At 66.3% G+C, this 27,607-nt stretch overlaps 2 protein-coding genes and 1 non-coding gene across 5 annotated transcripts in view; all 3 read left to right on the top strand.

Moving 5' to 3' along the window:
- DCTN1 (dynactin subunit 1) overlaps positions 1–22,745 on the top strand; it is a 45,413-nt gene extending 22,668 nt beyond the window's left edge. For 2 of the 3 annotated variants that reach the window (XM_062635550.1, XM_062635548.1), the window contains exons 5-29: positions 6,589–6,777; positions 7,145–7,342; positions 8,531–8,735; positions 9,518–9,596; positions 10,355–10,514; positions 11,417–11,521; positions 12,574–12,765; positions 13,463–13,579; positions 14,035–14,187; positions 14,616–14,776; positions 15,289–15,457; positions 15,696–15,764; positions 16,446–16,508; positions 16,580–16,729; positions 17,350–17,511; positions 17,743–17,874; positions 17,997–18,125; positions 18,240–18,382; positions 18,975–19,141; positions 19,668–19,682; positions 20,056–20,189; positions 20,951–21,140; positions 21,493–21,569; positions 22,389–22,478; positions 22,584–22,745. In XM_062635550.1, coding sequence (XP_062491534.1) covers positions 6,589–6,777; positions 7,145–7,342; positions 8,531–8,735; positions 9,518–9,596; positions 10,355–10,514; positions 11,417–11,521; positions 12,574–12,765; positions 13,463–13,579; positions 14,035–14,187; positions 14,616–14,776; positions 15,289–15,457; positions 15,696–15,764; positions 16,446–16,508; positions 16,580–16,729; positions 17,350–17,511; positions 17,743–17,874; positions 17,997–18,125; positions 18,240–18,382; positions 18,975–19,141; positions 19,668–19,682; positions 20,056–20,189; positions 20,951–21,140; positions 21,493–21,569; positions 22,389–22,478; positions 22,584–22,721 — 3,387 coding nt within the window. In that variant the 3' untranslated portion in view covers positions 22,722–22,745. The remainder of the gene's footprint in view (positions 1–6,588; positions 6,778–7,144; positions 7,343–8,530; positions 8,736–9,517; positions 9,597–10,354; positions 10,515–11,416; positions 11,522–12,573; positions 12,766–13,462; positions 13,580–14,034; positions 14,188–14,615; positions 14,777–15,288; positions 15,458–15,695; positions 15,765–16,445; positions 16,509–16,579; positions 16,730–17,349; positions 17,512–17,742; positions 17,875–17,996; positions 18,126–18,239; positions 18,383–18,974; positions 19,142–19,667; positions 19,683–20,055; positions 20,190–20,950; positions 21,141–21,492; positions 21,570–22,388; positions 22,479–22,583) is intronic. The other variant, XM_062635549.1, reaches the window with a different exon arrangement.
- A 389-nt stretch (positions 22,746–23,134) lies between these two features.
- NOP56 (NOP56 ribonucleoprotein) lies at positions 23,135–27,522 on the top strand. The gene is made up of 12 exons (XM_062635544.1): positions 23,135–23,238; positions 23,302–23,449; positions 24,047–24,161; positions 24,245–24,406; positions 24,489–24,687; positions 25,546–25,733; positions 25,827–25,978; positions 26,171–26,271; positions 26,466–26,614; positions 26,748–26,869; positions 27,049–27,189; positions 27,269–27,522. The coding sequence occupies exons 1-12, from the start codon at positions 23,135–23,137 to the stop codon at positions 27,473–27,475; spliced, it is 1,788 nt and encodes a 595-aa protein (XP_062491528.1). The 3' UTR covers positions 27,476–27,522.
- Positions 26,907–26,974, top strand: LOC134172453 (small nucleolar RNA SNORD57). Its single transcript, XR_009967925.1, has one exon. It is a non-coding gene; the product is annotated as a small nucleolar RNA SNORD57 (small nucleolar RNA).
- Positions 27,523–27,607: the final 85 nt, after the last annotated feature.

The following is a 27,607-nucleotide window of genomic DNA, read 5'->3' as shown; positions in this document are numbered from 1 at the left end:
ACAGCCTGGAGAAGAGAAGATTCCTGAAGGGGAGACCTTCGAGCAGCTCCAGTGCCTAAAGGGGCTGCAGGAAAGCTGGAGAGGGGCTTTGGACAAGGGCCTGTAGGGACACAAAAAGGGGAATGGCTTTAAGCTGCCCGAGGGGAGACTGAGCTGAGCTCTTAGGCAGAAGCTCTTCCCTGTGAGGGTGCTGAGGCGCTGGCACAGGGTGCCCAGAGAAGCTGTGGCTGCCCCATCCCTGGCAGTGCTCAAGGCCAGGTTGGGCACAGGGGCTTGGAGCAAGCTGCTCCAGTGGAAGGGGTCCCTGGAGCTGGGTTGGAGCTGGAGGAGCTTTCAGGTCCCTTCAACCCCAACCAGGCTGGGGCTCCATGGGCTCAGTCCCTGCCCTGGCAGGGGGTGCTGGCACCGGGCTGGGCGGTGAGCGGCAGCCCCGGCGGATGCTGTGGCTCCGGGCCCGCGTCCCCCCCGCTCCCTGCTCTGCTCCCGGCTCCATCCCCGCCGCGCCAGGGCCCGGAGCTCCGCGATGCGGCCGCTCCGGGGCGGTGCTGAGCGGCGGCGCCGCTGCTCCCGCGGAGCATCCCCCGGTGCCGCGGGGCGGGCGGAGAGGAGCGCGCCCGTGATGTCATGACCGGCCGGGGCGGGGGCTGCGGGCTCCGGGGGCTGCGGGCCGGGCCCCCCGCGCCTCCCGCTCAGCCGGCGCGGATGGAGCGCGGGTAGCGCGGAGCCGCAGCCATTTGCCGGTGCCGCCGCCCGTGGTTGCGCCCGCCGCGGGTCGCGGCTCGCTCAGGCAGGATGAGGCAGGCCCCGGCGCTCCGCAAGGTACGATCCGCACCGGCTCCGCTCCCCGCAGCGCGCCCCTTCCCCCGGGACCGCTGCGGGGCTGCACCGGGGCTGAGCCGCTCCCCGGTCCCGGTGGATGCTGGGGGGGGGGGTGATGCTGGGTGGGAAGCAGCGTGAGGAAGCGGCAGCATTCCTGGATCCCGGCGCTGCCATCGCTCCGTGTCACCTGCCCGTGCCTGCAGCGGCGCCGCAGCGGCGGAGCTCGGCGCTGCCTCCCGCATCTTCCATGTTCCTAACAACGGGATTTTGCTCCTTAGCGACGGGAGCCGGACCCCCGGGCGCTGCTCGCAGCATCCCCGCAGGGTTGTGGTGTCTGCACCCCCCCGGGCTGTTCCCGAGCCCGGTCCCGGCTCCGGGGCCTCCTTCGGGTTCATTTTTGGCGCATCCAGGATGCGCTCAAGGAGGAACGCTGGGGTTTTCCCCTCCGGGAGTCAGAAGTGAGGGTGTTTGGGCAGGGGCACAGGGGTGCAGCTCTGCCGGTGCTGTGTCAGGGAGGAGGCTTCACAGCAGCGTGACAGCAGCGCCTGATTTAGCTCCGTGGCTCCATGAGCTCACCAGGCACAGGGAATACTTTGCTCTATGGGGATTACTCGAAGAGCTGCTGCTTAATCCACCTCCAGAGGCAAAGTTCCACCGGTGCTGGGGCAGAGGGAGCAGCCCCGGGCTCAGCACCCATCTGGCACGGGGGAACAGACCCGAGCGCCGCTGGATCCAATCCTGCTGCCCTGCTCCTTCCCCTTGCCCGGGATCGGAGGGAGCACACGTGCAACAACCCCCCTTGTAGCGTTAATGCCACCCCAGGAGGAGCCCCCCCAGGGACGTGTCCTTGTGCTGGTGGCATCAGCACCAGCGGGAGCTGGTTCCTGCCCAGCGCTGGGTTAATGCTGGAGCTGCTGGAAACCCTCTGGGGGTGCTCAGGGGAAGCTCTGCAGCGGCACTCACAGCCTGGGAAGTTCTCTCCTGCGTCAGAAGCCTCCAGACGCTGCCCAGCAGCCGTGTTCCATGAGGCAGCGCCCATCCTGCCCGCTGAGGAGGCGCTGGCACCAATGGGCTCGCGGCCCTGCCAGTGATCCGTGATCCAGTTTGGGTCGAGACCCCGCACTCGGAGCAGAGCCAGGCCGAGAGGGACCTGCAGGACCAGGACCTGCAGCCCCACGTTGGACATGGGCAATGCTGTCCCCACCACGGGCGGTTGCTGGTGCCCAGGAGCAGCTTTGGCAGAGTTCTCCCTGCTGGGAGCAGAGTTTGTTCCCAAGTGTGGCTGCTCCGGACCCACCGGGGGAGCCAGGGCTGGATCAGGCCATCAGATGTTCATGGAGCACCATTACCCAGCATCAGAAACACCCAGTGTGGTTTGGAGGAGCTGCAGCTGGGATCCAGGAGGGACCAAAGCCTGGAGCATGCAGGAGGGTCCGGCTCCGAGGAAGAGGAGGATGGAGCAGTGGGATCCCTGCTGGAGCATCGCTCTGCACCCGCTGTGCCAGGAGCTGCTGATCCAGGGATCTTGGAGCTGCCACCTCAGCTCTTCATGGGCTTCACGTGGCTTGGAGCAAGCTGCTCCAGTGGAAGGTGCCCCTGCCCTGCAGGGGTTGGAGCTGGAGAAGCTTCAAGGTCCCTTCCAACACAAACCAGGCCTGGATTCAATGATCTCTTCCATGGAGGGGGACTAAAATGGCCTTACACCTCACAGCAGAGCAGAATGACACCGGGATCATCGCTGTCACTCAGCCTCGATGGCTTTTAGAGGTTACTGAGAGCTTTCTCCCTGCTTTCCAGGGTCTGGTGTGGTTTGAGCTGGGGAAGATGCTCCTCAGCCAGTGCCCAGCCCACGGCCCATGGGGCAGGGCTCAGGGCTTGCTATTGCTGTGGGAGCAGTCTCAGCACAAGCACAGGCTGGAGATGGGATGGAGCAGCTCCAAGAGACCCGAGAGCAGCTCCAGTGCCTAAAGGGGCTCCAGGAAACCTGGAGAGGAGCTTGGGACAAGGGCCTAAAGGGACAGGACAAGGGGAATGGCTTTAACCTGCCAGAGGGGAGATTGGGATGAGCTCTTTGGTGTTACTCAATGCAATCCCTGTTTAGCCCTATGAGAACTCCCAAGGATGCTGGAGTGCTCCTGAGGAGCCTTCCCCTGCTCCTCAGTGAGCCCATGTTTATCTGAGGGCTTTCAGCTCTTCCTGTGGCCATTACAAGGCAGATTGTGCCAGCAGGAGATGTTATGGGAGATGGTATCGGAAGGAGGCTTCTGTTGAGTGCAGGCTGCTGGGAAAGGCTGGAAGTGAGCAAAGAGGATTTGGGATAATGCAGGAGTAATTGCTGCGGCGGGGGGGTGCTGGTGAAACAGGGAGGGAAGCAGCTGGAAGGGCTCTCAGCTGGGTTTGGGTGGGAATATGGACATGGCTTTGGGTGCTGGGGAGAAACGGGGTGGTGGGAGCGGTGCTGTGGCCATCAGGCCCTGCCTCTGGGCTGCAGGCACTGAGCGGCTGCTGATGGGCTTTAAGTGCCTCAATCCCATGGGATCGTGTGGTTGAGGCTTTATTGATCCTCTGCTCCTGGGTACTTTAAGCTGCGGATGAGGTAATGGGATAAAGGGGGGAGGCGGGTGCTGTGCATGGGGTTGTGTCCGGAAGGGGGAAGCAGAGCCCGGGGCTGCAGCATCGCGGTGCGGGGCTGGTGGTGACCGCCGGGTCCCTCCAGCGACCCAAGGGGTCGAGGGGAGGGGAAGATGGTGTTTGAACACAGCCCCTTGCTCAGGACAGCCCTGGTCGTGCTGCCCAGCCCCTCCTTAGGGGTCCCCTCATGCCCAGCCCGGCCGGTGCCGTGGTGATGGTCCTGGGTTAGGGAAGAGCCTGCTGGGATGCTCCGGGCTCTGCTCCCGTGGCTGGCTCCCCGCGGCGCCGGGCTCCCCGCACTAACGGCCCCCCTGTCTTGTCTCTTGTCTCTCTCCGTGCCCTGGCGCTGCTGCGGGCTCTGTCTCTGCTCCTGTCCTCTCCTGTCCTGTCCTGTCCTGTCCTGTCCCTCCTCTCTGCCTCCCGCTGCCTGCAGAGCACCGCCCGCAGGGCCAAGGTGAGCAGCGCCGCGCCCCCGGCTCCGGCCGGCACCGTGTGCGGAGCACGGTCCCATCCAGAGGGATGAGGTGCTCCGGAGCCATGAGCTGCTCCAGAGGGATGAGGTGCTCCGGAGCCATGAGCTGCTCCAGAGGGATGAGGTGCTCCGGAGCCTTGAGCTGCTCCAGAGGGATGAGGTGCTCCAGAGGGATGAGGTGCTCCGGAGCCATGAGGTGCTCCAGAGCCTTGAGCTGCTCCAGAGGGATGAGGTGCTCCGGAGCCATGAGCTGCTCCAGAGGGATGAGGTGCTCCGGAGCTGTGAGCTGCTCCAGAGGGATGAGGTGCCCCAGAGGGATGAGCTGCTCCAGAGGGATGAGCTGCTCCAGAGGGATGAGGTGTTCCAGAGGGATGAGGTGCTCCGGAGCCATGAGCTGCTCCAGAGGGATGAGGTGCTCCAGAGGGATGAGGTGCTCCAGAGGGATGAGGTGCTCCAGAGGGATGAGGTGTTCCAGAGGGAGGAGGTGCTCTGGAGCCATGAGCTGCTCCAGAGGGATGAGCTGCTCCAGAGGGATGAGCTGCTCTGGAGCCATGAGCTGCTCCAGAGGGATGAGGTGCTCCAGGGGGATGAGGTGCCCCAGAGGGATGAGCTGCTCCAGAGGGATGAGGTGCTCCGGAGGGATGAGGTGCTCCAGAGCCATGAGCTGCTCCAGAGGGATGAGCTGCTCCAGAGGGATGAGCTGCTCCAGAGGGATGAGCTGCTCCAGAGGGATGAGGTGCTCCAGAGGGATGAGGTGCTCTGGAGCCATGTCTGGATCACTGGGGACAACCCCCCTTGTGCAGAGCCCCATAGCAAACCTGGTGCTCGCAGCTGGAGCTCCTCTGAGGGCTGGAGCATCAGGGATGCCCGGGCTGGCCGGTGGCAGAGCTCGCTCTCGCTGTCCCTTACATTGCTGCTTCCTTCCTCCTGCTGTTTCCCAGCCTCTGAGGGCACTTCCCATTGGATCTCCTTCACTCCCAGACGGGTTTAAACCCCCGGAGCTGCAGGAATGAGAACGTCTCCGTTGCAGCAGCTCCTGGGGATGGTGTTCGGTGCCCAGAGACCGTTCCCAGCCCGGGAGGGACGGGGCTGCCGGCCCCTTGCACCCATTGCAGCTGGGATCCAGCGTGCTGGGGACCTGCCTGCTGCTGCCTTAGGGGTGGGATGGGGTGGAGGAGCTGAGCCCCTGCCCCGGGGGTACCGCAGGGAGCCAGGCACTGAATTCACCCACACAGAGGTGAGGGCTGCAGGGCACAGCTCCAGGAGGGGCAGAGCAGGGGGTGCTGAGGGACCCGGGGCCTTCGCAGTGGGGCCAGCGTCTGAGCAGCCCCCCCAGTGCTGTGGGAGCAGTTCCTGCTGCTCTGGGTGCTCCAGGCTCCGCCAGCTCCCCTGGATGCTGCCGGCTCATCTTGTCCTTCCCCCTTGGGCTCAGTGCTGTGTCCCCAGCACCGGGTGGCCTTGCTGTGGTCCTGGGCACTGATGTGTCCCGTTGGGATTGCAGATGTGGAGGTGGATGGGGAGAAACCATCCCTGCTCCCGTCTCTGTGTGCTTCAGGTTCTGGGGCTGGAGCACCCAAACCTCTGCCAAGGACACGCGGTTCCCTGCTCCATCCCTGGGTGTGACCCATGGGATGGGGCTGGGCTGACCGATGGGATGGAGCTGGGCTGACCCATGGGATGGGGTTGGGCTGACCCATGGGATGGGGCTGGGCTGACCCATGGGATGGGGCTGGGCTGACCCTTGGGATGGGGTTGGGCTGACCCTTGGGATGGGGTTGGGCTGACCCATGGGATGGGGTTGGGCTGACCCATGGGATGGGGTTGGGCTGACCCATGGGATGGGGCTGAGCTGACCCATGGGATGGGGCTGGGCTGACCGATGGGATGGGGCTGGGCTGACCGATGGGATGGGGCTGGGCTGACCCATGGGATGGGGCTGGGCTGACCCATGGGATGGGGCTGGGCTGACCGATGGGATGGGGCTGGGCTGACCCATGGGATGGGGTTGGGCTGACCCATGGGATAGGGCTGGGCTGACCCATGGGATGGGATTGGGCTGACCCATGGGATGGGATTGGGCTGACCGATGGGATGGGGCTGGGCTGACCGATGGGATGGGGCTGAGCTGACCCATGGGATGGAGCTGGGTGGAGGGTGAGGAGTGGGTGCGGGGGGTTTGCAGGGAGAGGGAATTCCTGCTCCTGCGGGAGGGAGCGCGGCTGCTCCTGCCTCCTGCAGCAGAACGAGACCTGCTCTGGGTTGTGAACCAGGCAGGGTGACAGCGTGGTCCCTGCCTTCAGCAGTGGGTGTCTGTGGGGCAGGCCAAGGGGAATGGCTTTAACCTGCCCGAGGGGAGGCTGAGATGAGCTCTGAGGCAGAAGCTCTTCCCTGTGAGGGTGCTGAGGCGCTGGCACAGGGTGCCCAGAGAAGCTGTGGCTGCCCCATCCCTGGCAGTGCTCAAGGCCAGGTTGGACACAGGGGCTTGGAGCAAGCTGCTCCAGTGGAAGGGGTCCCTGCCCGTGGCAGGGGTTGGGGCTGGAGGAGCTTTAAGGTCCCTTCAACCCACCCCACTCTGGGGTTCTGTGAAGTGTGGGTCTGGCACCTGGTGTTGGAAGCATCACCCCCGTTGTCCCGGCCCCCCTGACCCCTCTGTGCTGCTGTTCCAGCCCACCCGGACCCCCAGCTCCGCCGCGTCCAGCGGCACGGCTGGACCCTCGGGCTCGGCCTCGGCCTCGGGGGGGGAGATGAGCAGCAGCGAGCCCAGCACCCCCGCGCAGACCCCGCTGGTGGCACCCATCATCCCCTCGCCCAGCCTGGCCTCGCCGCTCGCGCCCCCCGTCCCATCACCCACAAAGGTAAAGATGAGGCCTGGGGGGTGCTGGGTGCAGGGGGAGACCCCAAAGGGTCCCAGGAGGGGGGGGCACGGGCAGGGGAGCAGGAACGGATCGGGGTGGATGCACACTGGGGACCCTCCCGCCTCGAGACACACAGAGCACCCCGGTGGGACCGCTGCCTCCCAGGGGGGTGTCTGTGCTGCTCCCATCCATCAGCACTTACCCCGGTCCTGCTCTTTAACACCCTTATTTCCCTCCTGCTCTGTCATCATTGCTTAAAGCTGGAGCTGCGGAAGGGTTTGGGGCAGGAGGGCGAGGAGGGAGCAGGGCAGGGCGCAGGGAGCTCGCCTGGGGTGGGTTCTGCAGCGATGCCGGGTTGGGGCTGCAGGAGGAGGAGAACCTGCGGGCTCAGGTCCGGGACCTGGAGGAGAAGCTGGAGACGCTGAAGATAAAGCGCAACGAAGACAAGGCCAAGCTCAAGGAGCTGGAGAAGTACAAGATCCAGCTGGAGCAGGTGCAGGAGTGGAAGAGCAAGATGCAGGAGCAGCAGGCTGAGCTCCAGAGGCGTCTGAAGGAGGCCAAGAAGGTGAGGGTGTCCCCATGGGCCCCTTCCAGTGCGTCCCCATGGGATCCTTGCAGTGTGTTCCTATGGGCCCCTTCCAGTGCATCCCTGTGTGTCCCCATGGGCCCCTCCCAGTGCGTCCCCATGGGCCCCTTGCAGTACATCCCTGTGTGTCCCTATGGGCCCCTTCCAGTGCATCCCTGCGTCCCCATGGACCCCTTGCAGTGCGTCCCCATGGGCCCCTTGCAGTGTGTCCCCATGGGCCTCTTCCAGTGCATCCCTGTGTCCCCATGGGCCCCTTCCAGTGCATCCCTGTGTGTCCCTATGGGCCCCTCCCAGTGCATCCCTGTGTCCCCATAGGCCCCTTCCAGTGCATCCCTGTGTCCCCATGGGCCCCTTCCAGTGCATCCCTGTGTCCCCATAGGCCCCTTCCAGTGCATCCCTGTGTCCCCATGGGCCCCTTCCAGTGCATCCCTGTGTCCCCATGGGCCCCTTCCAGTGCATCCCTGTGTCCCCATAGGCCCCTTCCAGTGCATCCCTGTGTCCCCATGGGCCCCTTGCAGTGCGTCCCCATGGGCCCCTTCCAGTGCACCCCTGTGTCCCCATGGGCCCCTTGCAGTGTGTCCCTATGGGCCCCTTTCAGTACATCCCTGTGTGTCCCCATGGGCCCCTTCCAGTGCATCCCTGTGTGTCCCCATGGGCCCCTTCCAGTGCATCCCTGTGTGTCCCCATGGGCCCCTGCCAGTGCATCCCTGTGTCCCCATGGGCCCCTTCCAGTGCATCCCTGTGTGTCCCCATGGGCCCCTCCCAGTGCACCCCTGTGTCCCCATGGGCCCCTTCCAGTGCATCCCTGTGTGTCCCCATGGGCCCCTTCCAGTGCACCCCTGTGTCCCCATGGGCCCCTTCCAGTGCATCCCTGTGTGTCCCTATGGGCCCCTCCCAGTGCATCCCTGTGTCCCCATGGGCCCCTTCCAGTGTGTCCCTATGGGCCCCTTTCAGTACATCCCTGTGTGTCCCCATGGGCCCCTTCCAGTGCATCCCTGTGTCCCCATGGGCCCCTTCCCCGGTGGGGAATGCTTGGAGCGGATGATCCCGAAGCTCTTTCCCACCCTGGCTCATGCTTCCGTGACTCCGTGGTTATGAGGGGGTCTCTCCGTTGCTTGCCACGAGGTTTCCCGGCTCTCCCCCTCCCCTCCTTGTGCTTGACCGCAGGAAGCCAAGGATGCTCTGGAGGCCAAGGAGCGCTACATGGAGGAGATGGCAGACACTGCTGACGCCATCGAGATGGCCACCCTGGACAAGGAGATGGCAGAGGAGCGGGCAGAGTCCCTGCAGCAGGAGGTGGACTCCCTCAAGGAGAAGGTGGAATACCTCACCATGGACCTGGAGATCCTGAAGCACGAGATTGAGGAGAAAGGTGGGAAGGGGCGGCCTTTGGGCTCCTCTCAGGCTTAGGTTTCATCCCACCCCAGAGGGTGTTGGACCGGGGTGGACGCTGCATGGGAGGTCACGCAGGGGCTCTGTCTGTTACTGCTCCAGCCCCATGGCTGCACTGAGCACCCCCCATCTGTGGGATGCCTTGGTTGGATTCCCTGGGGCCTTTGAGCTCTTGGTGTTCAAGGTGGGCTTTAAACCCTGCTCACAGCAGCAGAGGAGCCGTTAAACACATGGAGAGGTGCATCCCACAGTGCCCCATCCCTGGCAGTGCTCAAGGCCAGGTTGGACACAGGGGCTTGGAGCAAGCTGCTCCAGTGGAAGGGGTCCCTGCCCGGGGCAGGGGTTGGGGCTGGAGGAGCTTTAAGGTCCCTTCCAACCCAAACCAGGCTGGGGTTCTGTGGTTCTGTGACCTCTAGTATTGGCATTCACCTGAAACCAGAGCCATGCCCCTAGCAGCTGATGTGGCAGGATGTGGGATGGGAGGGATGGGATGAGAAGGGATGGGATGGGGATGGGGATGGGGATGGGATGGGATGGGATGGGAGGATGTGATGGGAAGGCACTGGAGGGCACGGGCAGCACAGGACTGGTGTGCAGGGGATGGAGCAGTAGCTGGGATGCGCAGGGTCCTTGGTGTGAGTTTGCTTTGGCTGGAGCCTGAGGCTCAGGGGCTGAGGGCGCCCGTGGCACCGGTGGGAGCTGAGCTGCCCCAGCCCCGCGGGCGCTGGCGCGGCGCTGACCGGTGCCACTGCTCCGCGCCAGGCTCGGACGGAGCAGCCTCCAGTTACCAGGTGAAGCAGCTGGAGGAGCAGAACGCCCGGCTCAAGGAGGCTCTGGTGAGGTAGGGCTCGGCCTGCGCTGCCCCGGGCTGGAACTGGGTGGCTTCAAGGTCCCCTCGACCCGGCCCGGTCGTGGCTGCCCTGGTGCAGCTGCGGCTCCATCCTGTGCACGGGTCCTGCCCCAGGCTCAGCTCCGCGGCTCCTTGCCCTGCATGAGCCCATCCCCTGGGGCCACAGAGCCTGGAGGTGCCCCCAGCGCTGTCCCTGTGCCCCTCAGCCCCCCGTGTGCTGCGCTTGGGGGCAGAGAACACCCCGTGCTCCCCCGTGGCTGGGCCTGGGCGCCAGGAGGGGTGGGAAGGGTCCCTTCCCGATGGGAAGCACCAGGGAGTGCCTGGCAGGGACATCCAGAGCTGGGCCCGCTTGGAAGGCGGTGAATGAATGCGGCTCCGTTTGCTTTGGGTTCTTCGGCCTTGTGCTTCAGCCTGTCCCATTCACAGCTTTCCTTTCCTTTTCCTTTTCCTTTTCCTTTTTCCTTTTTCCTTTTTCCTTTTCCTTTTCCTCTCCTCTCCCCTCTCCTCTCCCCTCTCCTTCCCTTCCTGCTCCCTTTCCCACATCCCCATCTCTGTGCTCTCCCTGTCGCTCCCATCGCACTGAAGGAAGGTGCCTCCTCATCCCCCGCTGCCCACGAGCTGTTCTCTGGGTACCCCCGGAGCTGCTCCCCGCTGGAGCCCCCCAGGAGCAGGGCCTGGGCAGGGCAGTGCCGCTGCTGCCGGCTCCCGGGGCCCTGCAGGCTCCGACGGCTCCGGTTGCTCTCTTGAAGGATGCGGGACTTGTCTGCCTCCGAGAAGCAGGAGCACGTGAAGCTGCAGAAGCAAATGGAGAAGAAGAACACGGAGCTGGAGTCGCTGCGGCAGCAGAGGGAGAAGCTGCAGGAGGAGGTGAAGCAGGCGGAGAAGACGGTCGATGAGCTGAAGGAGCAGGTGAGGCCCCGGGCCGGGCATGGCGCCCGTCCCACAGTGACCCCACAGCCTGCAACGGGGGCGATGGAACCGAGCTGGGCCCTGCCCGGCCACGGCTGGCTCCTGGGCACAGGGCGTCCGTGGGGCTTTGGGGCTGCTCTGGGGCCGCTGCTCGCTCAGCGCCGCTCCATCACTTGTCCCTGCCCGGGTCACCCCTGTGGGGCTTGTCCCGGCCAGGCTGGGCCCCGGGGCAGGAACGGGGCTGCCCTTGGGAAGGAGCTGCAGTCACTGCGGAGCGGGCTGGGAATCCCCCCCGCTGCAGCCCCCGAGCACGGGCCTGAGCTGTGCAGGCAATGGGCTCTTCCCCGGGGTGATGCTGCTTCGTGCGCTCACTGGGTGCTCAGGGGACAGGGAGCACGGGGAGCCTCGAGCCAGGGCTCTCAGGTCTCAGCGGGGGGATCAGCACCGTGGAGCTGCTCAGCCTCGTGCCCGGTGCTGCAGCTGAAGAGCCCGGAGCAGCCAAGAGCCGAAGCCAGGGCTCCCCTCAACCTCCCACCCTCAGGGGCCGCGGGTTTGAGTCGCTGTTGGGCTCCTGCTCTGCTCCCAGGAGGAGCAAAGCCTCACCCCGGGCCCGAGACTCAGCCACAAGCCATGGGGGCAGCTTGGTAGGGGGATCCCAGGGGGTAGGGAAGGAGTTTGGAGCACTGCAGCAAACCCAGCTCCGGGGTGACGGGATGGGATGGGATGGGATGGGATGGGAAGGGATGGGATGGGATGGGATGGGATGGGATGGGAAGGGATGGGATGGGAAGGGATGGGATGGCATGGGAAGGGATGGGATGGGAAGGGATGAGATGGGATGGGATGGGATGAGATGGGATGGGATGGGATGGGATGGGATGAGATGTGCTGTGTGCTTGCAGGTGGATGCTGCTCTGGGAGCTGAGGAGATGGTGGAGACACTGACGGAGAGAAACCTGGACCTGGAGGAGAAGGTCCGGGAGCTGCGCGAGACCGTCGGGGACCTGGTAAGCGGGGTCGTGTGGTGGGGGGGTGGCAGAGGGTGCCCCCATGGTGTGACCGTGTCCTGTGTCTCATGTCCCATATCCCATGTCCTGTGTCCCATATTCCATGTCCCATGTCTCATGTACCGTGTCCCATGTCCTGTATCCCATACCCCATGCCCCATATCCCATACCTCATATCCCATATCCCATGTCCCCATGTCCCGTGTACCATATCCCATATCCTATGCCCCATATCCCGTACCCCATGTCCCATTCGCCATATCCCATGCCCCATATCCTATATCCCATATCCCATGTCCCATATCTCATATCCATACCCCATATCCCATACCCCGTGTCCCATGTTCCATATCCCATGCCCCATATCCCATGTCCCGTGCCCCATACCCCATACCCCATGTCCCATATCCCATACCCCATGTCCCATATCCCATACCCCATGTCCCATATCCCATATCCCATACCCCATGTCCCATATCCCATACCCCATGTCCCATATCCCATACCCCATGTCCCATATCCCATATCCCATACCCCATGTCCCATATCCCATACCCCATGTCCCATATCCCATACCCCATGTCCCATATTCCATACCCCATGTCCCATACCCCATGTCCCATATCCCATACCCCATACCCCATGTCCCATATCCCATACCCCATGTCCCATACCCCATGTCCCATATCCCATACCCCATATCCCATACCCCATGTCCCATACCCCATACCCCATACCCCATGTCCCATATCCCATACCCCATGTCCCATACCCCATGTCCCATATCCCATATCCCATACCCCATATCCCATACCCCATGTCCCGTGCCCCATACCCCATATCCCATATCCCATGTCCCATACCCCATGTCCCATATCCCATACCCCATATCCCATGCCCCATATCCATACCCCATATCCCATACCCTGTATTCCATGCCCCATGCCCCATATCCCATACCCACCCCCCATACCCCATATCCACCCCCCACCCCCATTCCCATGCCCCTTTCCCCACATCAATACCAAACTCCGCGTGGCCGCGTCCCGCAGGAGGCCATGAACGAGATGAACGACGAGCTGCAGGAGAACGCGCGGGAGACGGAGCTGGAGCTGCGGGAGCAGCTGGACCTGGCGGCGGCGCGGGTGCGCCAGGCCGAGCGCCGCGTCGAGGCCGCGCAGGAGACCCTGGCCGACTACCAGCAAACCATCAGCAAGTACCGGCAGCTCACGGCGCACCTGCAGGTGTGTGTGGAGCCCCGGCGCTGGCAGGGACGGGGTGGGGGGAGGCCATGGGGAGGCCTTGGCTTTACGGCGGCGCTGCCGGTGAGAGCTTGGGAAGCTCCCGTGTTCCCTTTGCTCACGTGCACCCACCGCTGCGTGCGGCGCACGGTGAGCGCCCAGGGCTGCACCCGGCCCCGCCTCAGGAAGGGGCTGTGGGGAGCTCGGCTGGGGATGGAGAGTCAGGGACTCATGGAAGGGTTTGGGTTGGAAGGGGCCTTAAAGCTCCTCCAGCCCCAACCCCTGCCCCGGGCAGGGACCCCTTCCACTGGAGCAGCTTGCTCCAAGCCCCTGTGTCCAACCTGGCCTTGAACACTGCCAGGGATGGGGCAGCCACAGCTTCAACCCCTTCCCATGTCCCAACGTCCTCATAGGGAAGAACTTCCCTGTATCCCATCCAACTCTTCCCTCTTCCAGCTGGAAGCCCTCATCCTATCCCTGCATCCCTTGTCCCAAGCCCCTCTCCAGCTTTCCTGCAGCCCCTTCAGGCACTGGAGCTGCTCCAAGCTCTCCCCTTCAGGAGCCTTCTCCCGTCCAGGCTGCCCCAGCCCAGCTCTCTCAGCCTGGCTCAGAGCAGAGCTGCTCCAGCCCTGCAGGGGCTGTGGGGCTGTGCCTGCTCCGTGCTGCTGCCCATGCCCCATCTCCCTTCTCCCCGTGGCAGGACGTGAACCGGGAGCTCATGAGCCAGCAGGAAGCCTCTGCCGAGAAGCAGCAGCAGCCTCCGCCCGAGATGTTCGACTTCAAGATCAAGTTTGCAGAGACAAAGGCTCACGCCAAGGTAGGGCAGCCCCGGCTCCTGGGGAGCTCCTGGGGTGCTCCTGGCCCCCCAACACCGGCAGCAGCGTCCGGGCACCAGGCTCCGGGTGTTCCCTCGTGGCGCTGGCCCGTGGGGCTCGTGCCAGCCACGGGAGGAGCTGGGTGGCTGCTGGGAGGAGCGTGGGGCGCAATGGATGGGACCCGTGGGCTCAGCAGTGGGCAGCGGGGCTGTGCGGGGCAGGGCTGGTGGAGCAGGAGGAAAAGCAGCTCTGCTTCCAGAGCCTTCCGGTGCTGCTGCTGCTGCGGCGGTGGGACCAGGCTCCTGCCGTGCCTGGGGCTGGGCACCTGCCCAGGGCACCGCTGGGTGTCAGGGAGCCCCTCTCCGGGTTTCCTGTGGCCCCTGGGGCCGCTCCGAGGTCTCCTGGAGCCTCCCCTGCTCCAGGCTGAGCCTTCCCGACGCTGTCCCGTCCCCCCCAGGCCATCGAGATGGAGCTGCGGCAGATGGAGGTGCAGCAGGCCAACCGCCACGTCTCCCTGCTCACCTCCTTCATGCCCGACAGCTTCCTGCGCCACGGCGGCGACCACGACTGCGTCCTGGTGCTGCTGCTCATCCCGCGCCTCATCTGCAAGGTGGGGCCGGGCCTCGGGGCCTTGCGTGGGGCTGGGGGGATCATCACCGAGCCGGGGTTAACCGGGAGCTGGTGGCTCCGGGGGATGCCTCTGCCCTTGCTGTGCCGCTCGCATCCGGGATTTGGGATGCTTCCTTCTTTGAGGACTTCCAAATTGGCCAAGGGCCTGTAGGGGAATGGCTTTAACCTGCCCGAGGGGAGGGAGACTGGGATGAGCTCAGGCAGAAGCTCTTCCCTGGGAGGGTGCTGAGGCGCTGGCACAGGGTGCCCAGAGAAGCTGTGGCTGCCCCATCCCTGGCAGGTTGGACACAGGGGCTTGGAGCTGCTCCAGTGGAAGGGGTCCCTGCCCGTGGGGCTGGAGGAGCTTTAGGGTCCCCTCACCCCAGCCCAGGGGCAGGATGTGACCGTGGGTCCCCGTCCCCCCCGCAGGCGGAGCTCATCAGCAAACAGGCGCAGGAGCGCTTCGAGCTGAGCGAGAGCTGCGCGGAGCGCGCGGGGCTGCGCGGGGCTGCAGGGGAGCAGCTGAGCTTCGCCGCGGGGCTCGTGTACTCGCTGAGCCTGCTGCAGGCCACGCTGCACCGCTACGAGCAGTGAGTACCCCGGGAGGCGTCCCCGGCGCCGGGGGCAGCGGAGGGATCCCGTTGGGTGCTTGGGGATGGGCTCAATCCCTCCTCGGTTCCCCGCCCCGCGCCGGGATCCGGTTCTCCAGCGCCTGCTGCTCGTTCCTCACCGGAGCTTTGGTGCTTTCCTTGGCTCCATCCTGCCGGGAGCCGCTCCCCGGCCTCTCGCTGGGCTCAGTTCTAAGGCTCAGGGTTCAGCCGGGCGCGTGGGCTCTGCCTCGGCTCCTGTTTCCCCCCGGAGCGTGTGGTTCCCCATCCCCGCAGGGAGCACACGAGATCCTGGCCCCGGTGCCTCCATTGACCCCCATTGCTCCTCCTAGCGCGTGCTCAGGGCAGGCCCCTGGTGGAGCCCATCCCTGCAGCTCCGCTCCCCCCTAAACCCCTTCCTTAACACCGCGGCACCTCTGGTCCCCGAGCCCCCCACTTCCACCCCTGGCCCTTTCCCCTCCCCAGCAGAGCCAACGCATCCCATTGCCCCGCAGGGCCCTCAACAAGTGCACTGTGGAGGTGTACAAGAAGGTGGGGACCCTGTACCCCGAGATGAGCGTCCACGAGCGCTCGCTGGACTTCCTCATCGACCTGCTGCACAAGGACCAGCTGGATGAGACCGTCAACGTGGAGCCGCTCACCAAGGCCATCAAGTACTACCAGGTGGGGCCATGGGGCTGAGTGCCTGTGGCCGGGCTGGGGGGTCCTGCTGGGTCAGGAGCTGGTGCAGCCCCGCTGGGGCATGCTGTGGTTGGAAGTGGAGCCCTTGGATGCAGGGGAGTTCAGTCCCGGTTAAAACTGAGGCCAAACCCTCTGCGTTTGGGGCTTTGGGGTCTCCCCGGGGGGTTGTTTGTGTGCGTGGAAGCATTGGAGGGTGCTCACCTCTGCTGTCTCTCCACAGCATCTCTACAGCATCCACCTGTCTGACCAGGCTGAGGACTGCACCATGCAGCTGGCTGACCACATCAAGGTGAAGGGGGCAAAACCTGGCTCCGTCCTTGGGGCGGGTTTTCATGGAGCCATCAGATCCCAGAGTGGTTTGGGTGGGAAGTGACCTTAACCCCATCCAGCTCCAGCCCCTTCCACTGGAGCTGCTTGCTCCAAGCCCCTGTGTCCTGGTGTTGCCCTTTCTGCCCCCTCGAGAGGTGAAGTGCATCCGCTCCCCCTCTCCCATCACAGGCCCTTTGCCAGCACCCAGGGGTGGCTCAGAGGGGATGAGGGCTCCCAGGGCAGGGAACGGGGAAGCAGACGCAGGACCATGTGCCCTATAGATGTCTCACAGAGGGAGAAGAGCAGCAGGAGAGCACGGAGAACCCGGTGCCTGTAGGGAGTGTTGTAGTGCCCTGAGCTCCTATGGGGAGTACCCGTGTCCCCTGGAGCAACCCAGAACCTGCGTGGTGCCTGCTCTGCTGCTCCTGTAAACCCTGGGGCTGTGGAGTCATGGAAGGGCTGCGCTGGGATCATCCAGTCCCAGCCCCTGCCCCAGGCAGGGACGCCTCACCCTATAGACCGTGTCACCCAAGTCCCGTCCAGCCCGGCCCCGAGCCCTGCCAGGGACGGGGCACTCAGCACTAACGTCTATGGAGGCTCCATCCCATAATGCCCGCGTGGCCGTGCTGCGCCGGGGCTGAGGCTGCTGCTCCGCTCTCAGTTCACACAGAGCGCCCTGGACTGCATGGGTGTGGAGCTGTGCCGCCTGCGCGCCTTCCTGCAGGTACAGCGGGGCCGGGGCGTCCCGCGGGGTCCTGAGCGCGCGGCGGGTGCTGAGCCCCCTCGTGTGCGCAGGGCGGGCAGGAGGCCTCCGACCTCGCCATCCTGCTCAAGGACCTGGAGACCTCCTGCAGCGACGTGCGCCAGTTCTGCAAGAAGATCCGGCGCCGCATGCCCGGCACCGAGGCCCCCGGCATCCCCGCGGCGCTGGGCTTCGGGCCGGCGGTGAGCGGGGCCCGGTGCGGCGCGGTGCGGGGTGGGATGGGGTGGGCGCTGCCCTGCGGGTGAAGGGGAGAGCTCAGGGGCTGGGGGGGTCTTTGGGCTCCTGCTTGGGATGGAGACGGGGACGTTGTGGCCTTCCCTTGTCCAGCACTCGGCTGCTTCTGCTGGAGAGTCCCTTTGTGGAGTCAAGGAATGGGTTGAATCCCATCCAGCCCCAAGCCCTGCCACGGGCAGGGACCCCTTCCACTGGAGCAGCTTGCTCCAAGCCCTGTGTCCAATCTGGCCTTGAGCACTGCCAGGGATGGGGCAGCCACGGCTTCAACCCCTTCCCGTGTCCCACCGCCCTCACAGGGGAGAACTTCCCTGTATCCCCCCCAGCTCTTCCCTCTTCCAGCCGGAAGCCCTCATCCCATCCCTGCCTCCCTTGTCCCCAGCCCCTCTCCACGTTCCCTGTACCCCCCTCAGCTGCTCTCAGCTCTCCCCACCCCACAGCAGAGGGGCAGGATCCCCTCCCGGCGCTGCTGCTCCCGCTCCGGGGTGCTCCCAGCACGGGGGGGTCCAGGACCGGGTCCTGGGGAGGGAGCCTCCCCTCGCCCCGCTCCAAGCCCGGCCGTGCCGCGCAGGTCTCGGACACGCTGCTCGAGTGCCGCAAGCACCTCACGTGGGTGGTGGCCGTGCTGCAGGAGGTGGCAGCCGCCGGCGCGCAGCTCCTGGCGCCGCTGGCCGAGAACGAGGGGCTGCCGGCGCTGCGGCTCGAGGACCTGGCCTTCAAAGCGAGCGAGCAGGTGGGGGAGCCTTCCCCACGCCCCTGCTCCCTATGGGTGCGGGGGAAGCCAGGACCCATCACCCTCCAGCTCCGGGGGAGAGCTGTGGGGAGCTGGGGATGCGGGCAGGGGCTGCCAAGGAGCTCTGTGCTCCCGGCTCCATCCTGTGCTCCCGGAGCGCTGCAGCTCTCGGGGCTGCGGGTGCCGGGAGGGGGCTGCAGCGGGGCCCCCATCACCTCCTGCCTCTCGCAGATCTACGGCGCCCAGGGCATCAACCCCTACGAGTGCCTGCGCCAGTCCTGCAGCATCCTCATCGCCACCATGAACAAGATGGCCACGGCCATGCAGGAGGGCGAGTACGACGCCGACAGGCCCCAGACCAAGGTGGGCTTCAGCTGTGCCCCCGAGGAGCGCCGGGCCCGCGCTGCAGCCCCGCAGGTCCCCGCTGCCGTGCGGCCCCGTGCAGGCGCCGCGGTGCCGACGCTGCCCCGTGCTGCCCCTCGCAGGCCACCCCCCCCGCCGAGCTGCGGGCGGCAGCGCTCCGCGCAGAGATCACCGACGCCGAGGGGCTGGGGCTGAAGCTGGAGGACAGGGAGACGGTCATCAAGGAGCTGAAGAAGTCCCTCAAGATCAAGGTGAGCTCCTCCTGCAGCGCGGCCGGGAGCCGGTGCCTGCTGCAGGCGCGCTGTGCCCGCGGCCAGGCTCCCCTGGGCATCCTCAGCCCCCCCATTGCCCCCCTGTTGCCCCAGGGCGAGGAGCTCAGCGAGGCCAACGTGCGGCTCAGCCTGCTGGAGAAGAAGCTGGACAGCGCCTCCAAGGACGCCGATGACCGCGTGGAGAAGATCCAGACCAAGCTGGATGAGACCCAGACCCTGCTCAAGAAGAAAGAGAAGTGAGGGGGGGGCACGGGGGGGGGCCGTGGGGAGGAGCGCGCAGGAGGGCTTGGGGATGTGGGAGGAGGATCCCCAGAGGAAGCGGCACGCTCAGCACCAGTGATCGTGGTGCGGGGCAGAGCACGAGGGGCCTGGGAAAGCTCCTGCTCAGGCCCCCAGCTCTGGGGCAGCAGCACCGGAGGGACGTGGAGCTGCTGGAGAGAGGCCATGGGGATGCTGCGAGGGCTGGAGCAGCTCTGCTGTGAGCCAGGCTGAGAGAGCTGGGCTGGGGCAGCCTGGACAAGAGAAGGCTCCTGAAGGGGAGACCTGAGAGCAGCTCCAGTGCCTGAAGGGGCTGCAGGACAGCTGGAGAGGGGCTTGGGACAAGGGATGGAGGGACAGGCCAAGGGGAATGGCTTGAACCTGCCCGAGGGGAGACTGAGATGAGCTCTTAGGCAGAAGCTCTTCCCTGGGAGGGTGCTGAGGCGCTGGCACAGGGTGCCCAGAGAAGCTGTGGCTGCCCCATCCCTGGCAGTGCTCAAGTGGTCAAAGGCAGGAGCCCTTGGCAGGAGCATCCCCGGCCGTTCCCATGTCCCCGTGTGCTCTCCCCAGGGAGTTCGAGGAGACCATGGACGCTCTGCAGGCCGACATTGACCAGCTGGAGTCGGAGAAGGTGGAGCTGAAGCAGCGCTTGAACAACCAGTCCAAGAGGACCATCGAGGGCCTGCGCGGTGCCCCGGCCTCCGGCGTCGCCTCCATCGTGTCCGGCATTGCCGGAGGTGGGGACCCAGCATCCCGGAGCACTTGGATGCTTCTGCAGCTCCCGGGGCAGGGGGGGGATTTGCAGCCTGGAATGGATCCAGGAGCCGGGCACGGCTTAGAGGGGATGGAGAGGGCAGGAGGGCCTCGGGCTGCAGGGCCTGGGAGCGTGGAGATCCCGCAGCGGTGTCCAAGCAGATCCAGATCCATCCCTGCATGGGCAGGGCAGTGGTGGCACCTCCACGGAGCCAGCCCAGGGCACACGGGGCCTCCGGTGCCTCTCTGGGTCCTCATTGCTGCATCCCTGCCTGGGGATGCGCGGAAGGAGCAGCTCAGCAGGAGGTGGCCGCTGCGGGCTGCCCTGGGGCACCCATGGGTGCGTGTGTCTTGCCTGGGCTTGCCTGCAGCCCCGCACGGGCTGGGCCGTGGGGCCCGGTGCTGCCGCCGGGCTCAGGGACGCGGTGGGGAGGAGCAGAGCTCCCTTGGCCTTGACTTGGCTTTGACTCCGGTTCTCCTTGTCCCCCGCTGCTCCCGTCCCTGCTGCAGAGGAGCCGCAGCGAGGTAGGGGCTGCTCCACGGGCGCTCCCGCATGCTCCCAGCCCCGTGCATGCCGGGGGGGGAACTGCATCCCGGGGCACCCAGCGTGGGGCTGGGATGAGCAGGGGATGGCTCCGGCGCCTGCTCAGAGCATTCCCAAACAGCTCCAGGAGCCCTGGCAGTGATGGGGCCCAGAGCCTGGCGCAGCCCCAGCTCTTCCCATCGGGCACACGTGGGCAGAGGTTGTCCCTTTGCCCAGCACCACCGTAGACATCCCAGCACGACCACAGCATGCTCAGAACCACCGCAGCCATCCCAGCACCGCCGCAGCATCCTGACCCATCGTGGCATCCATGGTGGTGGTGGCTGACGCTGGTGCTGCTGTGCCCATCCGCAGGTGCCGGTGCCGGGCAGGCGCCAGGAGGTGGCTCAGGACCTGTCCAGGTGAAGGATTCGCCCCTTCTCCTCCAGCAAATCGATGCTCTGCAGCTTTCCATCAAGCACCTCAAGAACGAGAACAACCAGCTCAAGGTGAGGAGAGCCTGGTCCTGGGGCCGGCCCTGGGCTCCAACTGCAGCGGGTCCAGGAGGCTGGGGAGGAACATCCTGTGGGCTGCAGTGTGCAGGGGATGTGGTCCGTGAGGAATGCACTGTGCCTGGGCTGCAGTGTGTATGGGATGTGGTCTCTGTAGGATGCAGTGTGCATGGGATATGGTCCATGAGGGATGCAGTGTGCATGGGATGCAGTGTGTAGGGGATGTGGTCTGTGTAGGATGCAGTCCATGCGGGATGCAGTGTGCAGGGGATGTGGTCCATGAGGAATGCACTGTGTATGGGATGCAGTGTGTATGGGGTGTGGTCCATGTAGGATGCAGTCCATGTGGGATGCATTGTGCATGGGATGTGGTCCATGAGGGATGCAGTGTGCATGGGATATAGTCCATGAGGGATGCAATGTGGATGGGATGTGGTCCATGTAGGATGCAGTCCATGCGGGATGCACTGTGCAGGGGATATGGTCCATGAGGGATGCACTGTGCATGGGATGCAGTCCATGTGGGATGCAGTGTGCATGGGATGTGCTCCATATGGGATGCAGTGTGCAGGGGATGTGGTCCATGAGGGATGCAGTGTGCATGGGATGTGCTCCATATGGGATGCAGTGTGCAGGGGATGTGGTCCGCATGGGATGCAGTCCATGTGGGATGTGGTGTGCATGGGATGCAGCGTGTTTAGGATGCCAGGTTCCTCCCGTTACCGCCTGCCCTAACACCGTTCCTCCTTGGCTGGCAGGGGATGCGGATGCGGATGGAGCTGGCCAGCCTGCCGCCGCTGCAGGTGCCCAAGGTGTCTGTGGCCAGGAGCAAGCAGGGGGAGGGCCTGGCCACGCAGCAGCTCTACCGCCAGAGCAGCCAGCTCCTGGAGACCCTCTACCAGATGAGCGCCAACGCCAAGGTGGTGGACGTGAAGCAGGCCAAGTCCGGTAGGTCCGGGGCTGCGCGGTCGGAACCGGCTGAGCTTTGGGGCCCTTCCAACCCAAACCATTCCCTGATCCCGGGGTGCTCCCCACTGACCTGGCTCCCCCCTGCGGCACCGAGATCCCGGTGTCCCCATGAGGCGCCCGTCCCCGGGGCTCTGGGCACCAGGTTACACGTGGGGGGCTGAAGCTGCTCCCTGGGGCCACTGTGGCTCAGGCTCAGCCCTGCCGGGAGGCCCCAGAGCCCTCCCCTGGTGGCAGGCACCGGTGCCGGTGCGTGGCTGGACCGGAGCTCCGGGCAGGAGGCAGCTCCCTCCCCTCGGGGCTGCCCCGGCCCCGCTCACACCCGGTCCCGCAGCGCGGAGCTCGGCGGCGCGGCTGCTGGAGCACACGGCCCGGCTCTGCGCCCTCAGCAACGCCATCGACAGCCTCAAGGTGAGGAGGGGCAGGGGGGCACAGGATGGGGCTCTGTGGGGTGCATGGGGGCTCTGGGGGTCAGGTGAGGTGCTTTATGGGTGAGCGGAGGGACTCATGCGTCGGGTGAGGGTCTTCGTGGGTCAGGTGTTGGTATCCATGGGTTAGATGAGGGTCTCTGGGGGTTGGGTGAGGGTCCCTATGGGGCAGGGCAGGGTCCCTATGGGTCAGGGCAGGGTCCCTATGGGTCAGGCGAGGGTCTCTATGGGGCACGTGAGGGTCTCTGTGGGTCGGGTGAGGGTCTCTGTGGGGTGGGTCAGGGTCTCTATGGGGCAGGTGAGGGTCTCTATGGGTCAGGTGGGGGTCTCTATGGGTCGGGTGAGGCTCTCTGTGAGTCAGGTGAGGGTCTCCATGGCACAGGTGAGAGTCCCTACGGGGCAGATGAGGGTCTCTATGGGGCAGGTGAGGGTCCCTATGGGTCGGGTGAGGGTCCCTATGGGTCGGGTGAGGGTCCCTATGGGGCAGGTGAGGGTCCCTATGGTCGGGTGAGGGTCCCTATGGGGCAGGTGAGGGTCCCTATGGGGCAGGTGAGGGTCCCTATGGGTCGGGTGAGGGTCCCTATGGGGCAGGTGAGGGTCCCTATGGGTCGGGTGAGGGTCCCTATGGGGCAGGTGAAGGTCCCTATGGGTCGGGTGAGGGTCCCTATGGGGCAGGTGAGGGTCCCTATGGGTCGGGTGAGGGTCCCTATGGGTCGGGTGAGCGTCCCTATGGGGCAGGCATCCCGTGTGCAGCGCAGGAGCCGGGGGGGGGCAGCCCGGCGCTGACGCTGCCGTGCCGCAGGCTGACACCCTGCGGGAGGTGGTGCAGCAGCAGCCGGGGGCCAGCGCCCAGAGCAGCTTCGGCCTCTTCCCGACCCCGGCCTTCCTCAAGGTGAGCCCCAGCGCCCGGCCCCACACGGGGGTGGAAGGGGGGGGTCCGGGGTACAGGGGGGCAGGTGAGGCCCCCCCGGCCCCCCAGCGCTGCTCTGCCCCGCAGGCCAAGCAGGAGCAGGAGCAGGGCCTCGCCTACTACGGCAAAGTGACCTTCCCGGGCCCCGCGGGGCAGGGCCGCGCGCACCGCCTGCTGCTCACCCCGGAGCTGCTGCGGGAGCTGCGCAGCCGCCTCGGCTCCTGAACCGGGACCGGGACCGGGACCCCCGCTCCCTGCGGACACTGCGGACCCCCCCCCCCCCCGCTTTGCACCGGAGACCCCGGACACCCCCCCCCCACCCCCGGTCTCCAATAAAGCTGCCCTGGACCTGCCGCGGCCTCCGGGAACGGGGGGGGGGGGGGAACACCGGGGAAGGGACAACGGGAGCGGGGGGGACACCGGAACGGGGGCACCGGGTACCGCCACGTGCGTCCGGGGCGGCGGGGTGACCGGAGCGCGGGAGCCGCGCGGGCGGCGCCCATTGGCCGCGGGGTAGGAAGAGGCGGGAGGGAGCGGCGCTTCGCGGGTGTGATTGGTGGAGAAGGCAAAGGGAGGCGGGGTCCCCCCCGCATGTGTTTGATTGGCTGGGAGGTGGCGTCGGAGGGGGACAGCCCGCAATGATTGGCTGGTGGAGGCGCGGAGGGGCGGGCGCCGGTTGGGTGAGGCGGGGTTCCGGCGGGGGAGGTCGCCACTTCCGGCCGGCGGCAGCGGAGGCAGGATGGTGAGCGGCGGCGGGGGGGGCGCGGATCCGCCTGCATCGGGCCGGGCCCGGGCCCGGGGGGAGCGGGGCTGCGCCGGGGGGGGCGCGGAGGCCGCCGGTGACCGGGGCCGGTCCCGTGCAGGTGCTGCTGCACGTCCTGTTCGAGCACGCGGCCGGGTACGCGCTGTTCGCCGTGAGGGAGGTGGAGGAGATCAGCATCCTCCTGCCGCAGGTACCGGGATGGGCCCGCGCCGGGGAGCGGGGATGGGGCCGGGGCCGGGGCCGGGGCCTGGAGCGGGGATCCGGTACTGGGGAGCGGGGATGGGGCCTGGTTCCGTACCGGGGAACGGGGCTGGGGCCTGGTCCTGCACCGGGGAGCGGGGATCCGATACTGGGGAACGGGGCTGGGGCTTGATCCTGTACCAGGGAACGGGGATCCGGTCCCGGGGAGCGCGGCTGGGGCCTGATCCTGTACCAGGGAACGGGGATCCGGTCCCGGGGAGCGCGGCTGGGGCCTGGTCCTGTACTGGGGAACGGGGATCCGGTACCGGGGAGCGCGGCTGGGGCCTGGTCCTGCACCGGGGAGCGGGGATCCGATACCGGGGAACGGGGCTGGGGCTTGATCCTGTACCAGGGAACGGGGATCCGGTCCCGGGCAGCGCGGCTGAAGCTTGATCCAGTACCGGGGAGCGGGGATGAGCCGGTCCCGGGGGACTCAGCCCGAGGGGGGCCGGGGTTGCGGGGATGGAATCCCGGGGGTCGCGCCCCGCTGCCCGGGGGTGCCGCTGTGCCCGCGGGGCTCTGACCGGGCCCTGGCCGGGCCGCGCAGGTGGAGGAGAGCACGCAGAGCGTGGGCAAGTTCCACAACGTGGTCAAGCTCGTCGCCTTCTCCCCGTTCAAGTCCGCGCAGAGCGCGCTGGAGAACATGAACGCGGTGTCCGAGGGTGAGCACCGGGGAGGGGGGCCCCTCCCGCCCCACACCGGGGGGAGCCGGGCCCCGCTCATCCCCCCCCCCGTCCCCCCCCAGGGCTGCTCCACGAGGACCTGCGCCTGCTGCTCGAGACCTCGATGCCGGCCAAGAAGAAGAAGGCGCTGCTGGGGGTGGCGGACGCCAAGCTCGGGGCCGCCATCCTGGAGGAGCTGGGCTACCAGTGCCAGACCGGCGGCGTGGTGGCCGAGCTGCTGCGCGGTGCGTGGGGCCGGGGGGTAACGACCGGGGGCCGGGGGAGGCGATGGGGCCGTCAGTTACCCCCCTGTCCCCATCCCCACAGGGATCCGGCTGCACTTCCACGCGCTGGTGAAGGGGCTCACGGCCCAGTCGGCTTCCAAGGCACAGCTGGGGCTGGGGCACAGCTACTCCCGCGCCAAGGTGAAGTTCAACGTGAACCGCGTGGACAACATGATCATCCAGTCCATCAGCCTGCTGGACCAGCTCGACAAGGACATCAACACCTTCTCCATGCGCGTGCGGTGAGCCCGGCCCCTGGCGTGGGTGCTGGTGGGTGCTGGGGGTGCCTCTCCCCATGCTTACCACAGGTCGCTGCCCCTCCGGCTGCCTGTACAGGACGGGGAGGGAGAGCATTGACCCTGAGGCAGCCGGTTGTGGCTGCAGTGCTGCAGCTGGAGCATGCCTCAGGGGGACATGGGGGGCACAGGGCTGGGTGCTGCCACTGACACTGTTCCCATCACTGTCCTGTCCCTGTATCCGTAACTGTCCCCATCACTGTCCTGTCCCTGCATCCATAACTGTCCCCATTGCTGTCCTGTATCTATAACCATCCCCATCCTGTCCCTGTATCCATAACTGTCCCCATCACTGTCCTGTCTCTGTATCCATAACTGTCCCCATCCTGTCCCTGTATCCATAACTGTCCCCATTGCTGTCCTGTATCCATAACTGTCCCCATCACCGTCCTGTCCCTGCATCTGTAACTGTCCCCGTAACCATCCTGTCCCTGTATCCATAACTGTCCCCATCACCGTCCTGTCTCTGTATCCATAACTGTCCCCATCCCCATCCTGTCCCTGTATCCATAACTGTCCCCATCCTGTCCCTGTATCCGTAACTGTCCCCATGCTGTCCCTGTATCCATAACTGTCCCCATTGCTGTCCTGTATCCATAACCATCCCTGTCCTATGCCTGTATCCATAACCGTCACCATCCTGTCCCTGTACCCATAACTGCCCCCATCCCCATCCTGTCCCTGTATCCATAACCATCCCTGTCCTGTCCCTGTATCCATAACCGTCCCCATCCTGTCCCTGTACCCATAGCCGCCCCCATCCCCATCCTGTGTCCGTAACCGTCCCTGTCACCGTCCCCGCAGTGAGTGGTACGGGTACCACTTCCCGGAGCTCATCAAGATCGTTCCCGAGAACTCCCTGTACTGCCGGGTGGCCAAGTTCATCGGGAACCGGCGGGAGCTGAGCGAGGAGAGCCTGGAGGGGCTGGAGGAGATCGTCATGGACGGCGCCAAGGCCCAGGCCATCCTGGACGCCTCGCGCTCCTCCATGGGTGAGCACGGGGGTGATGGCTCCGCTTCGCTGGGAGAGCTCCGGTGCCCCCGTTGGCCCCGCTGACCCCCCCCTCCCCGTGTCCCCCCCGCAGGGATGGACATCTCCCCCCTGGACCTCATCAACATCGAGAGCTTCTCCCGCCGCGTCGTCTCGCTGTCCGAGTACCGCCGGGGGCTGCAGGAGTACCTGCGCTCCAAGATGAGCCAGGTGGCTCCCAGCCTCTCGGCGCTCATCGGGGAGGTGGTGAGTGTTACCCCCCCCCACGCGTGCCCCCTGGGACCGGGGCCTCGGACGTGATGTCTGAGTGCATCTGTCAATCCCCTGAGCTGAGCTGCTGACACCTGAGCCGCTGATCCGGGCCCGGGGCTGTGGCCGTCGCGCTCCGGGCTCCGAGGCGCCGCAGCCCCAGTCCCGTCCTCGCTCTCCCCGCCGCAGGTGGGCGCCCGCCTCATCTCGCACGCCGGCAGCCTCACGAACCTGGCCAAGTACCCGGCCTCCACCGTGCAGATCCTGGGCGCCGAGAAGGCGCTGTTCAGGTACCGCTGCGGGCGGTCGCGGTGATGGCGCCGCCGGGCACCGGCTGTGACGGGGCCCGCTCCCGGCTGAGCAACCGGTGCCGGTGTCTGAGCGACCCCCGGAGGCAGTGGGCGGTGATGGGGGCCCCGTGTGTGTGTGTGTGTGCGCGTCCCGGTGGCGGTGGGGCTGCCCCCGACGGCTGCGCCGGTTGCAGGGCACTGAAGACTCGCGGGAACACCCCCAAGTACGGGCTCATTTTCCACTCGACGTTCATCGGGCGCGCGGCCGCCAAGAACAAGGGCCGCATCTCGCGGTACCTGGCCAACAAGTGCACGCTGGCCTCGCGCATCGACTGCTTCTCAGGTGGGGGCCGCCGCCGCCTCCGCCGTGATGGCAGCGTTTTTCGTCAGCAGCATCCCACCGCCGTGGCTGGTGACAGCTCTGGGGCTGAGCGGAGCGCGGCGCGCGCTGAGCCCCCCTCTCCGCCTCCCCACAGAGGTCCCCACCAGCGTGTTCGGGGACAAGCTCCGGGAGCAGGTCGAGGAGCGCTTGGCCTTCTACGAGACCGGGGAGCCCCCCCGCAAGAACCTGGACGTGATGAAGGAGGCCGTGGTGGAGGTGAGCGGGGGGGAGGCTGCGGTGGGGCCCCCGCTGCTGGGCGTGATGTGAAGCCTTGGCCTGACCGCCCGTGGAGGGAAAAGACTGATTTAATGAGGCTGATCCGGCAGTGGGGCCGGGCTCGGCGCTGGGGGCTCGGCGCTGGGCTGGGGCTGACCCCTCTCCTCTGGCCCCCCCAGGCAGGCGAGGTGGTGGCCGAGGTGAAGAGGAAGCAGGAGAAGAGGGAGAAGAAGAAGAAGAAGCGGGAGAAGCGGCGCTTGGAGGCGCTGGCGGCGGCGGCACGGGAGGAGCTGGAGGAGAACTCGGTGCTGGAGCCGGAGGTGCGGGCAGGGGGCGGGATGGGCACGGGGATGGACACGGACACAGCTCCGGCTCCTCCTGACCCCATGGCTCCTGCAGGAGAACTCCACGGAGCCCAAGAAGAAGAGGAAGAAGAAGCAGGAGGAGGCAGAATCAGAGCCGGAGCAGAACGGGCTGGAGGAGGAGGAGGAGGCCGAGGCTGTGCCCAAGAAGAAGAGGAAAGTGACGGCCGAGGCTGAGCCTGAGGAGGAGGAGAAGAGGAAGAGGAAGAAGAAGAAGAAGGGGGCGCGGGACGAGGAGGACTGAGGCCGCTGGGCCCAGGGCTTGGTTGGACTCTTGGACTGGCTGGAGGTCGGTGTGGGGCAGCCGGGGCTGCCGTTACCGTGTCCTGGCCCGTGTGCTCTGGGGCCGCACGTGGCATGGACCCCTCCGGGCCCT

Source organism: Pezoporus occidentalis, unplaced genomic scaffold (genome assembly GCF_034315485.1).
Source record: "Pezoporus occidentalis ecotype Australia unplaced genomic scaffold, CSIRO_AGI_Poc_V1 ctg459, whole genome shotgun sequence".
Lineage (NCBI taxonomy): Eukaryota > Metazoa > Chordata > Aves > Psittaciformes > Psittacidae > Pezoporus > Pezoporus occidentalis.
This window is presented reverse-complemented; position numbering and strand designations above follow the sequence as displayed.